This window comes from Falco punctatus (genome assembly GCF_963210335.1).
Source record: "Falco punctatus genome assembly, chromosome: 9".
NCBI lineage: Eukaryota > Metazoa > Chordata > Aves > Falconiformes > Falconidae > Falco > Falco punctatus.
Window position 1 is genome coordinate 3,170,963 of NC_137589.1, and position 13,978 is coordinate 3,184,940.

General features: G+C 43.2%; 1 protein-coding gene across 2 annotated transcripts in view; it reads right to left on the minus strand.

Moving 5' to 3' along the window:
- DOCK1 (dedicator of cytokinesis 1) overlaps window positions 1-13,978 on the minus strand; it is a 317,964-nt gene that overhangs the window by 43,119 nt on the left and 260,867 nt on the right. For both annotated transcript variants that reach the window (XM_080403104.1, XM_080403103.1), the window contains exons 39-40: window positions 5,861-5,950; window positions 3,181-3,285 (exon numbers count right to left, since the gene is read on the minus strand). In XM_080403104.1, coding sequence (XP_080259230.1) covers window positions 3,181-3,285; window positions 5,861-5,950 — 195 coding nt within the window. The remainder of the gene's footprint in view (window positions 1-3,180; window positions 3,286-5,860; window positions 5,951-13,978) is intronic.

Genomic DNA, 13,978 nt, shown 5'->3' on the forward strand with positions numbered 1-13,978 from the left:
AAAAAAAAAAAAAGAAGAAAGAGCAGACACCTAAGAAGTGTACATATACCTGTAATTAATGTATATATAATTCACAGGGAACAGTGCAGTAGAAGACGTTTGTGTTGAGGATTTTCTCAATCAGCAAGGCACTTAATAGCCTATTTTTCAGAGTTTTTATTGTTCATTTCTTGCAAACTGACCAATCCACACAGCTTTTGTAAAGCATGGTGTTTCCCCACACTTAAAAACCCCCAGTCCTTCACACTTGTGAAGAGAAAAAGCAGTTCAATATTAATATCTCAGATTAACACTACTCTGCCTCTCATCCCTTTGACTAATTGGTTTATCCTCCCCCTCTGCTCTGCCCTGGTGAGGCCACATCTGGGCTGCTGGGTCCAGTGCTGGGCTCCCCAGTTCAGGAGCGACAGGGAGCTACTGGAGAGGGGCCAGAGGAGGGTACCAAGGTGAAGAGGGGACCAGAGCATCTGCCTTATGGGGAAAGGCTGAGAGAGCTGGGCATGTTCAGCCTGGAGAAGAGGGAGAGGGCATCTCACCAGTGCCTACAAAGATCTTAAGGGCGAGTGCCAGGAGGACGGGTCCAGGCTCTTCTCGGCGGTGCCCAGCGACAGGACAAGGGGCATCGGGCACAGGCTGCAGCACAGGGGCTTCCATCTGAGCGTGGGGCAGAACTTGTGCGCTGTGAGGGTGAGCACGGGCACAGCTGCCCGGAGAGGCTGTGGGGTTCTCCTGCTCTGCAGACACCCCAACCCGCCTGGACGCGGCTCTGTGCAGCCTGCTCTGGGGGACCCTGCTCTAGCAGGGGGTGGGACGGGGTGGGCTCCAGAGGGCCCCTCCAGCCCCCACCATGCTGCGATTAACACAGCACTTAACGGGAAGGCTGTGTTGTGCTCTCTGCATACTTGCCTGTATGCCCAGGGTTGGGTCCGAGGCTGGGTCAGCCTGGCCCACGGCCCCCCGCTCACTCTGCCAGAAGGGTCCGCTCTGCCCGCTGCCGTTCCAGGGCAACCCCTCGCTGCTGAGCAGCTCCTGCTTGCGGGATGTTCCTGGTCTTTCTAGGGGGTAACGTGCTCTCTGTTGAGAGTGATGGTACATGTGACAAAATTCCAGGGTGACTGACAGCTCGTCCCTTTGAAAAGTTATCAGTGACTTTATTGTACATTCATCATTTTGAAGATTCCTGAAAATGCAAGTCTTCCTTCACTACAATATCATACTAATTAAATCATTTTCTAGAGGAAAGGGTTAGCCAATCTTAACAGTGACTCCTCATTGGATATTAAATGGTTTTTTTTTCCTGGTGAAGCTTAAGAAACTGTTAGTAAACCTTTTACAGAAATCTTATTAAAGTTTTTTTACTTAACGTGCCACAGACAGGTTTTGCTGTTTGATGCTTGAGAAAAGCTATTGCATGTAAATTACTTTACATGTATTTCAAACAGCAAAACCAATTCTTAGGTTTTCTGCATTGAATCTCTCTCGACTTGGTCTTTTGCTCCACACAGCAGCTTGCACGTTATCGTGGCTTTACATCTGTTACTACCACACGGCTTTGCCAGGTTGCAGAATTGCATTTCACTCGCGTTGGGTGGCTCTGGGCACCAGTGACCCTGCCACCTTCCAGCAGGCTCAGGGTCCCTTTGGCATGAGTTGCCCAGCCCCAATCTGGAGACCGAGCAGCGCGCTAACACACGAGAGCTCATCTCCCAGGTTTTGTTTGAGGGGCTGCATGCAATGGGTGCTGCAAAACACACTCTTACCCTGGGGCCAGCTTTATTCCTGACAGCCACAAAGAACTGATAATTTGTTGCACTTCCCAGGGGGCACAAATGGTACGAGTACACCTGTAGTACAGCATCCCAGGCTGTAGGGAAAGCCATATGTATTTGCTGCTTTTGGGGATGATTCAAGAATTTCAGCTTCTTCACAAGGGCTTTAGTTCGTTGGTTGCAATGGAGGCTTTTTCCAAATGAACACTTGATTATGTACACACGTTTTATTCCTTGGGATTTTTTAAAGCCTTTCCCTACTTCATTTTAATACACCATGAAAGACCAGCCGACCACAAGTAACCTGACGAAGCCAGCCGTATCAGCTCTCCCTGGATTTATCCAGTGAGCTGGGCTTGAGCGTAAGCTTGGGTTTGTGCCTGGTGTTTATTATGGCTTAACCTGAGAGAGTTAATATGGAATCACTCAGTTATAACCAGGAACGCATCTCCTAACTGAGTATTTCTAGGAGGAAACCCACCACCAGCCCCTGGCCTGAGACTAAATCTCTCTGAGTCTCCTGGACTGAGAGAATAATCTGAAAATAATAGTAATAACGTTAGCCTTCTGTCTCTTGACCTGCCTTAATTGACTGTAACTCTTCCACAGGGAGACAGTCTCCCTCCAAACTGAAAATCCTCAGCTCTGAAGGCAGACACGAGCAGCACAGCAGCTAAATAAATAAATAGCTAACGTGTTATTTCCATGTCACTGACTGCCCAGTGCCCCAGTCCAAAGAATCACGATACAGATGCAACTCAGACTTGTTAACCACACACCCCCCACCCCCCACCCCCCTTCTTTAGCCACTGATTCAACTCCATAACAATCCTGTAACCAGTGGAAAAACTCTAAAATGCTGCCAGACTTACATTACTGGCACCAACTAAGTGACACATGCTGTAAATTGACAGATGACTCGGGAAAATCAATGCAAAAGATTGCTTTTAAAGGTATCACACAGATCTCTGATATTCAGCTTCAGCTTAGTGATTATGCTGGAAAGGACACTCACATGAAAACATGCTCACATACAAAAAAGGCTTCTCTACCATACCCATACACACACACACACACATATATATGCACCTGTCAGACAAAAAAGTCACTGTTTCAGACGGCGCTGGTTATTACCCTGATTTATGGATTGGGTGGTATATCCATACCCTGAAGAAGTATAAAGTATTGGATATGTATGAAGAAAACGCATCTCTACTAAAATTCAACTATTCCATATTAGAAACTGGAAAGGAAAAAACAATGTTTGTTTTATACACCTAAGAAACAACCATAAATGTTAGCTAGACTGTAAATAACACACTGACACACAATAATGGACTTTCTCCACAATGAGGGATATTTCCCAAGCAAGAAGCTTTGCTATCATCTGTGGAAAAAGGTGGATGCTTACCCTTATGAATGTCGGAAATCCCTGGCCGTAGTATCCAACAGCAAAATAGTCTGGTTTTGGTCTTATCACTTTCACAATGTTTTCATAGAACTGGGCTTGCTTTCTCTGCAAAATAAATAGGAGGAATTTTAAAGACCTAAACTTTAAGGAGATTCCTTATACTTAAGATCTAGATCTCTTTTATGTGTATCGCTAACGTAAAGATGCCCATGTTTCATTTGCCCCTTTGCTTCCCCTTTTGATCAGATACATGCTAATATTTTGAAATACTAGACTCTGTAGCCATTGTTTTTATCCTTATCTCGGTGAACCTCGCTTTTCCCGATCCAATATCTCCATTTTGATGAAGGTCAAGCATTTGCAAGGCAGCCTGAACTCCCGGTCGGGGCACTGCCGGTGCTGAAGCACTGGAACGATGAAGCACATACCACCGGAGCCAGCTCATCTCGATGGTGCTGACTTCTCAGTTTCCAGCTGTTACATTTCATTACATTTTTTCTACTACTTTTTTCCCCCATATTTACAACTATTTATTTGCGTACGGAAAGCACACAGTTGAGAATTGCAGAAAAATGTAACTTTTGGAATAAATACGCGCCTGTCAGATGCCATCTGTTTTCGAAGAGGAATCCTTCTTTATCTCAAATGATGAAATAATAACAAATGTGCAGCTTCAGACGAGCTGTTCATTAACTTATTTTTAGTCCTTTCTGCGAGAGAATGAATTCTGATTTGGGAGGAAGTTTATTACTGCTCCCACACGACAGATAACAGTAAATGGCAAGAAGACTAGAAAGACCCAGATCTGTCGTATATTTCTCAGTTCACCTGTAGCAAAACTATTTTGTCATTTGTGAATTGTCTTAGAGTCTAATATTTAATATTACTTGAATAAAAGAGACAATAGGGAGAACAGAAAGAAACAAAAAACTTTTAAATTTTATTACGGGGGAAAGAAATAAGAGCTAGGATGCTAATGCTACTCAGCAGCAGCAATAAGGAATTCTGGTGGGGTAGGCAAGACCTGACTCATACGGGAGTGTGAATTTTGCTCTCTGCCTTATTAGGGATAAATGCCCAATGCATGCTGGCACTAATTGCTGTGACATCTCCCTCAGTTTCCCCTGTCTGATAAATAAAGAACTGATAAACTCAGTTGTCTGATGCGAGAATTAGAAGCTCTGGGTCTCCCCTGTTAGAAGAGGGAGGAAATTTATTTCCATACGCAGATGACCTCTGCCTGGTTTATCCCACTGCCTGGAATCGTGTCACCCAACGTAAACAATGGCGTATTTACTGTGCAAAAGAAATGGTGCAAAACACATGACTCGGGATTATTGGCCATCAGCTACAACGGGTGAAGTGCAAATTCAGACTTATTTCCTAAAAATGGATACAGGACGGTAAGTAAAGGGTGCTTGCTCTGCGACAGAGTTGTTCATGTTCCCATGTGCCAGCATAAAGGAGATGGAAAATTACAAATGAGGGACTCTGAGAGTAGCAACCCTCTGGTGAATAATCATATCTGACACATGAGCATCATTTCTAGCTGAGGAACAATCTCTACCAGATTCTTTTTATATTGAAATAAAGAATACTCTCTGCTAAACTCCTTGACAGCGGTGTGGGCAGCAGGCCCAGGAGGGCACTTTGGGCATACCTAGGCAGCGGAGGAATGTTCTAGGTATACATCACTTACCTCCTGCAGTAAAAACCAACATGAAACCAGGCTCCAGATTTGTTAGGCAAATCCAAAACCCAGTTCAAATGCCACAAATAGAGGACCATCAGAAAGGGATATAAATTTTGCACTGGAGAACTGGTGGACCGAACCACGGACCAATGAAGAGCATGTAAAGGAGTGAAGAAACCATAAAACTGCGAGGAGTGGTGTTTACCTTTATGCTTTCCTCCCCAAGAAAGGAGATTCTGGGGTGATGGGGATGGAGATGCTTCCGGGGAGATGGCTCCTAGCCACCCTCAAACCGAGCATCAGTGTCAGTGGAGAAAATGGGCACAATGACACCGTATTAACACCCAGCTCAGATAGACTGGGATAAAGCAGATAAACAATTCAAAGAAATTAAGGATGATGTACTCTGGTGAGTGAAAATGTAAAATGTATCAAAACCCTGAAAGTCCAGAATTTTCAGAACCAAACTGGAATCATGTCCCCGCTCCTGTGAAAACGGTTGAGAAGCTTGGAGGGACAGTGACAGCTGCCATTTATCTCTTTGGAAAAGAGGAGGAGAAAAAAAATGGTGCAGGCATAATGAATGGGTAACGTCAGGGCAAAAATAACTGACTCTAGACATGAATGCTTGGGGATTATTCATACCTAAAAAAAGAAATGTGAATATGGAAAGACACTTGAGAGAGAATGGGGATTTTTTTCATGTTCCCATTTATATTTAAATCCCAAATTTCCTTTTATACCCCAAATAAGTCAGCTTAACATTACTGAAATATTTTTCTTTCAGCTAAAAAAAAAATAATAAAATTCAGCCTTTTTCAGGCACTCCAGTCGTAGCCAGTTAATCAACATTTGTCCAACAAAGCCAAAGCAGGCATCTACTTTTGCATTTTACTCTCAAAAGAAAGATTTTCAATATAATTTTAAAAGCTTAGAAATTAAACTCTGAAAAAATTGTTGCAGTGTCTGTGTCATTAAAAAACCTACCAGCAGTTCACTGAGTTGTTCATAATCAAACATTTCATTTTCATACTGTTCTGCAAGTTCTTTACCCAAGGCAATGGCCTCTTCCCACATCTGTTGAAAAAAAAAAAAAAAAAATCACAAAACAACAACAAAACCCCTGAATTACATACCTTGGTTAAACAACAATATCGGAATAAAATACATCTGAATCAAACACAACAAAATGCATTGTGCCACATGCCTGAAAACACTGTGCATCTGACGTGCCAAAGAGCCGTGGCAGCATTACACTCATGTCTCTATTTGATGCAAATCAAGGAAAATGATCAAATTGCTTCAGAAATAAAATGATTCCTGCTAGCTCAGCTAGATAGCCAATAATCTCTGTAGGCCTGCCTACAAAGAAACCCAGAGCCTGGGACTCTGGATAAATGCTGTTGATTGACTGTAGTTTATAATCACCTCCCTCTCCCTCTAATACCTATACTCTGTATTAGACAGGACAAGCAATTCTCAGATACTGCTTTGAACAAATATTCATTATATTTCCATTGGTTTTTTTCCTCTCTTGTTTTTCAACCATGAAGTTCAGCAGCCGTCTCAACTGACCCAAAGAAATTTAACAATATCCTTCAGCTCTTCAGAAGCCAACAATCTTAATGAGGAGCAGTAAGAATGTTTTTAAATGTGTACTTTTCATTTTCTTCTACTCTAAATATAAAGAACCACTCAAACCCAAAAAGATGCTTAAATTAGCACACCAGGCTATCTAAGAACAAACTTGATGATCTGCCCCTGCTGCAAGGTTTGACTGGCACTGCTGACCTCACTTTATTAAACAAATGAGATTTGGAATGAATTATAAATCCATTCGGTTTGTATTACCCTTCATCTGAAGCTTAAACTCCCTGTCCACACCACCTAATTCTCCTCTCAGCATCAGGCCACATGTTCCTCGCCCTGCCGAGATGGCTGCAGCTGCAAAGAGCTGTCGGATAAAAGAAGGCTGAGTGAGGAACAGGGCTGAACACATGTTTCCCCATCGCTCCCTGAAGACACCCACTCTTGGGAACAAAGAGTTTGAGATGAAGCATCACAACTTCCAGCGATGGTGGGAGCTGGAGGCTGGGAAGAGGGAAGGGGAATGGCGCTCCTGGGGAAACCCTCACACGCACAGCTGATTCCTGCATCCATCCTGTACAGACCCCCCAGTCCCAATTGCTTTAAAGCACCACGTAAACAAAAAATATTTTACCTGCCCAGACCCCCTAAAAACCAAAAGTCCCCCAAGACACACAAATGAAATCCCACCACTCAAAGCTCAAAATCAATGTTGCTTGAATTTTGTTTGTCTTTTGATCTGCAAGTTAAAATCACATTTCTTAGTATATCAGGAAAATTTGGAGAAAAAAAATAAGACTTCTAGGAAAATTCTGAATTCTAGATGCTGATTTGAGAACAAGAGTAAAACATGAAGAGTTCATATGACTGTCAGGATGACTGGGACTGCTGCCAGCACTGGCTGCGGAGTCAGGCTGGGCACAGCTACCTGTGGTTTAGTGGCACAAACGCCAGACTGGGACCTAGAATATCTTTTTTTCCCCCCTAGAAACTGTCAATTTGGAGCTTAGCCAGGCTCAATCCTCAGCTAGTCTTCCCCCCACGTGTAACGTGCCAATGCCACAGAAGCAAGACGTGGCTCAGGTCCCACCGCTTTGCTCTCTGTCCCTGCTCCTCCCTGGAAACAAGGAGCTAATTTTCAAGTGGAAGGCACCCATCCTGCAAACCAAAGGAGGGACTGAAAAACTGTGCAAGCGTACTGAGAGGAAAGGGATGGAAAGCAGCAGCCTGAACGCGGGGGGATCTGCTGGTGGCAGTGGAGATGAGGGGCTGCACAAGAAAAAATAGTTACAAGAGGTTGCAGGGAGGCAGTCCAGAGGTTTCTGCTCTTGAAGTAAGGGAGCAAAGTAAAGAGAAAATATGTGCCAGGAACTACACAGGGATGGCTGAGCAAGGGAAAAGGAGCTTTTGAGTCTTAACGAAAACAAATGGGCAGATGCTTGGGCAAAGAGAGGCTGAGCAGTGACCTAATTTAAGGCTGAAAGGTGACGGATCCTCACAGTGGGTAGAGCCTGGTACCTCCGTCGACCTTTCCTTATGGCTCCACGTGAGGTTTGACCCCTTTCTCTTTTTTTTTTTTTTCTCCTTTCTACAACAGCGTTCATGAAATTGTTTATCTAGGGAAGAAGACTGGAATGAGCACAAGTTACCTTATGTTTGTAAAGTGCCTTGAAGATGAAAAACACATCAGAATGACTAATTACAATCACTTTAATGAGGGATCATGTCTGCAGGAAATCACAAGGCAGACTACGCTCTGCAACACAATTTTTGCAGGTGGAAGAATCTGAGTGTTTTTATCCCTATCTAGATAAACCATTTTTACTTAAACCAGAATGATGATACAGAGCATATTTTTATTTCTAAACAAAAATTAACTTGAGTTTAATAGTTAAGGCACTCGATTAAAATGGAGTACAACTTCATGTACTGGGCTGAGTTAATTTTGACTCAGAAGAGCAATGTACTAGCAATTTGTAGAAATTAAACTAACATTCAGTTGTTTGGTAAGTCAGCAAGCAAAACATTTCAAAATCTCTTAACCTTTCTTCATTTTGACTGTCATTTTCTTTTTAACCTCTTCTGCACATTTTCATGTCAAAGAAACTGGTGCTACCGTAATTTTTCTTGTCCCAGTTCTCTGTTTGTGCATTCCAGAGGTAACTAGTCCCTCTCCAACATCCAAGTACTTCTACTCTGTTTTCCATTGTGAAAACATTTATAGATGATCTCAGGCAAACAGCTTTGGAGCTGAATGAGATTGAAAATAAATGGAAGTCGAAGTAATTTTAGATTTGCATTGACACTGTAAACAAACTCTTTCAGTTCTTGCACTGAATTCCAGATAAGCACAGACATCGTGACACATTTCCAAAGCACGTCTGGCGACTCAAAGCACCAGCTCGGTGCTAAGGCTGTATGCCATTTAACGCTAGCTAATTGCACCTGATCATGAAGAGGCAAGGGATTCTGTATTAGCAGTGGGAGAGAGGAGGGGAGGAGAGGAGCTGAGGGGGCTGAAATGCCGTGCTGGTACTGCTCCGCATGAGTGCCATCATGCCACCGCGGCTTTGCAGCTCAAGAGTCACACGACAGCGAGCCCATCCTGGACTGTCATCTACACTGCTGTGATGTCCTGGAGCCCATCATAACCTCAAGACAGACATGGACCTGTTGGAACAGGTCCAGAGGAGGCCACGGAGATGGTCAGGGGGCTGGAGCTCCTCTCCTATGGAAACCAGGAGAGCTGGGGCTGCTCAGCCTGGGGAGGAGAAGGCTCCGGGGAGACCTTAGAGCAGCTCCCAGCACCTACAGGGGCCGGCAAGAAGCTGGAGAGGGGCTTTGTACGTGGGCACGTGGTGACAGGCCAAGGGGGAATGGCCTTAAGCTGGGAGAGGGGAGATGTAGATGAGCTGTGAGGCAGAAATTGTTCCCCGTGAGGGCGGCGAGGCGCTGGCCCAGGCTGCCCAGAGCAGCTGTGGGTGCCCCATCCCTGGCAGTGCTCAAGGCCAGGCTGGATGGGGCTGGGGGCAGCCTGGGCTGGGGGGAGGGGGCCCTGCCCGGGGCATGGGGTGGGACTGGGTGGGCTTTGAGGTCCCTTCCAGCCCAAACCAGTCTGTGATTCTAAAACCAGAGCAGTGCCGTCAAAGGTACTGTGTACTACATGTCAAGCCCCATAGGTAGCACAGCACTGCTACTGATTAAATGATGACTTCAGCAAAACTAAATCCTGATATATTTTTCCCCCCTCCCAACCCTGTCAGTCGAGACTGTAAACACACCGCTGCGGAGGCTGCGTTTGTGTTGTGCTTCCCCCAGTGTGAACAAACTCTTTAGATGTTACTGAATATTAATAATGAATTTTATAAATGTTTCAAAACCTAAAAAAATAAATCCTTGAATTAAATATGATACAGATTTAGTTAATCTACAATACACACACAGTAATCACACAATCCTAGCATTCCTAGTACCCATTCCCCTACCTGTAAGTGGAGATGAACAGGAAAAAAACAAATAGTATGAACATTTGTTTCTGGTTTAAATTACTGGAATTACTCTAAAAATTCTTTACGAGTTAGCTTAGAAGTTATGCTGCTCATATTCGGTCACATTATTTTCAATGGAACACTTTCAGGTATAGCTATGAGATGAAACTACTCTTTTTCTGTTGTATTGCAAATAGATGATGAAAGAGCCCCACTATGGGAAAAAGATTCTGACAATTTTCGCCAGTCTCTAACCTGGCCCCTCTCCAGCCACAGGGTCTGTCTTAGAGAAAAGCACCTACTTTTTGTTGCTACTACCTCTTAAAAGCCCCACTTCGCTCCAGCATCTCTATTTGGAGATCCAATGGTCTGGTTCCGTCCTCCGGAGGAACAATGCCAAGCTGCAATTGTAAAACGTCAAGTGCCCTGAACTCCAGAGGTCCACAGGTCCCTTCCCTACCCGGCTTGTCACCCCACGCTTTGTTCAGCTGGACCACACCACCTGCAACATCACCCAACAGTAAACCAAAGGCAGTTATTTTCCCAACATCATAACAGATGCAGGATCCATGTGTTTAAAATCCCCACTGAAAAACCCTCTGGAAATTTTCTCTGTTTACTACAGAGCAAATTTATTCAGGTGAGGACAGCACGGCTGTAGCAAAGTATCCTGATAAATGAAATCTATATTCTTGAAGATCAATAACTCCCAATCTGCTGCTTCGCAGATTTCCTGCCTTGGAAGGTTGCCCAGGTTTGCCCAGGACATGGCAGGTCTTCTGGAGGAATGAGCTGTACGGGGAGCTACTACACAGGATTTGTACGGTGTACAACTCATTAATGTGAGAAACGATTTATCTGGAGAGTGTACCAGGGAGAGAGGCTGGTGACAGCAGCAGGAAAATGCTTCTTTTATACTGAAGGCATAAGAAAAATGTGTATAAGACTAAATTTAGTTGTGTAGACATGAGCTGCAAATTGTTATGGAAAGACATTGAGGATGTAGAAGGAGATCTTTTCAGGGAAACCCTAGCAATTTAATTTATTTTTGAAGCTGGATTGCTTGCTGTCCAGAAAGAACCGCAGCATCCAATTCAGTATTTCAGGTTCTTTAATAGCAGCAAAGAAGGATCTTTGGATATTTCTTAGCTCCTGCTGAGCTAACAGTCAGTAAAAATGAAATAGTCCAGGGTAAGAATATTACCATGTAATATTCTGATGTACGAGGGACGTTCCAAGCTGTTTAAATTTCAGATAATTGTTAATTAACCACCATGTAAGCTTAATACTTCACATAAAATGTTAAACCACAGTATATCTGTATCGCTAGTATTGCGTTCAAGATGTGTAAGATACAGCCATGGTCGGAACCCTTCAAAACAACTTGCTATATTCATTTGGAACATGCTCAAACACCGTATCTTTCCTCTCTGAAGACTGCCTCTGTCCTTCACAGCTCTCAGGACGGGCTTACGATCTGACATGGGATACGAGCTGGATACGAGCCTCACACGGATTTTTGGCAGACAGGTGAATTTCACCACTATCTTGTTAGATGAAAGAAAAAGCCATTTGATGCTATTCCATGAGCCGGAAAAAAAGACATTTTAAGCCAAAGCATGGCATTTACCGTGTACTTTTGAATATTTTCCTTTTTTTCCTTTTTTTCTTTTTTCTTTTTTTTTTTTGGGGGGGGGGGCAGGGGAGGGAGGAGGAAGGAGAAGCAGAAATAAATAAGCAGTGTGCATTTGTTTATTTTTTTTTTTTTCCGCTAGACCAACACTTTCAATTTATGAAGGAGCAGTGAAAAACATGTACTGATTTATAGACTGCAGCATCCACTGGCAAACTTGAAACACATTGCTGTTTGTACGTTTTACCGTGCAGGAGTTAGAATGCTGCCGTTTCCTTTACAGCTCCAGAGATAACACAAGCCTGTTTAAAAATAATATCTTATCGGTGTCAATGACACCCGGTATTTCTTGGCTTCAGTAGTTCGTTAGCGTTGACGAACACCAACTGCTCCACACAGGCAAAATGTCACCCTCTTCCCTCGCTGCTTTATTTACACCACTATTTTTCCTTCTCGTCCTGAGATACTCTAACCCACCAATTTTGAGTAAAGTCCCTGGATTAAGGGCTTTGTTGAAAATTACAAAGCTTCAGCAAAACAGAGAAAGAGCGAACACTTCTGAGCAGTTCAAAGGATAGGTCAGGCTGCCGTGCTAAGCGTGAGGATAAAGCTTTTAAGGGCAAAAGCCAAGAGAGATGGAGATGAGACTGGAAAGCGCAACGCAGTGAAGAATAATGATCCAGGAGAGAAAACTATGCCTATACAAGGGAAACTTGGAAGTAACAACATGTACTTTTGGAAACAAAGAGCTTAGAAGAGTAATGGGAAGTATTACTAACAAGAAGTCAAATCCATAAAGTAGAAGTGCAGCAAAATGCAGAAATTTCATCTGAAAATGCTGATTTACTAAAGGTGAAAGGTGTACTTCAGCTTTACAGAAGACTGGTTTAAGGACCAAAAGTCAAACATAAGTGAAAAAGAGAGTTTCCTAAGAATACTATATTAAAAAATAGAAAGCAAAATGAAGAATTCTGAATGGATCTCAGACTATAAATAACAGGGATATTCACGGTGAAGGGTAGCAGTCTGTTCTCAGGCAAAACGAGATGCCCACACTCCTGCTTTCAGTGCAAGCCCACACTCCGTACTATTAAATTACAAATTTCTCAGGCACTTCTGGTCTAGAAGTGAGAGGTCCGTTCCATTCCAGTTTGTGTATGGAGGATTATACCATCCTCTAAATTCATCTCACCATGAATGCTAATATTTAGGGTATAAGCCTCATGGTTGATCTTCCCTTGAGAAGTGCACCATGCGTTTTCCCCTGGGAAATTACTCTGCTAAGAGAAAGGGATCATGATTTTTGAGAGGCTGAACGACACAATCCTTCAAGAGCACAAAAAAAAAAAAAAAAAAAAAAGCGCCAATGTTTTAAAACTAAGTGTCTTCTTCTCAAGTCCACAGCTGCCCATCAGGCAGGCTGGAGTGGAGGAGGCACAGCCTCACAGCAACTTCAGAACCAAACTCCTGAGTTTCTCTAAAAGCCTGGATGTAGCCCTGCAGATGTCCAGGGTAAAGTGACCTTCTTTTGACATCTCTTGTTAACTTTATGGGAACAGAAAGCAAAGTAGTGCCATTAACCCAAAGTGAATTGCCAGGCAGAGACACAGCTGGGTGATTATGGTACAGAAAAAGATTAACTGCTTTAGTGTACCAGACTGTATCAGTAGAGTCTTCTAAATATGTGTTACTGATGTGTTGCAGATCATGGAACAGCATAGCCAAAGTAGCTGCTGGACTACATTTGCAAACTGCATACGTAAATGTAAGAAGTTGATTTAAACTAATGTCAGAACATCCCAAATGAGAGGATTACCTTAATTCTACAGTGAAACCCTCAACTTCGAGCTTCCTGACATTTGAAAATTCATGCAAGATGGTCGTATTCTCAGTGTCTATTGATTTTCTTTTTTCCTTTTCATTGAACAATACGAAAAGTTGTTTTTCTATCTATTCTTTATCTACTATCACCAACTTGAGTGACCAGAAAATATCTGTAACTAGGGAAGAGTGCTTTGAAAATGAATCATCTCCTCACACGCACACAAAGTAATCACACAGCAGTCCCGGGGACCTGAGTTGTGCAGAGGAATAGGAATACGGAATCACAGCAGTCCCTTCGATATCATTGCTCACTGAAAATTTTTGGAATAATGAAGATTCAGTTGTTTAATCTAACTATGAGGAAAAAGAAAAACACAGCATTTCCACTGCTATTTCTTTCGCAAGCAGGCAGAGCTTTCTCTCATTTCTAGTTGTAAAATCTGAAAAAATTAAGACTGGTTATTCAGTCTAACAACGGTCTCTCAAGCGTGGATGCCGTGCTGTGTAATGTGGTGCAGGCTGAAAAGTGAGCAGCAGGTATTTTGCCTGCTGTTTATATAAACAGCTCATTAG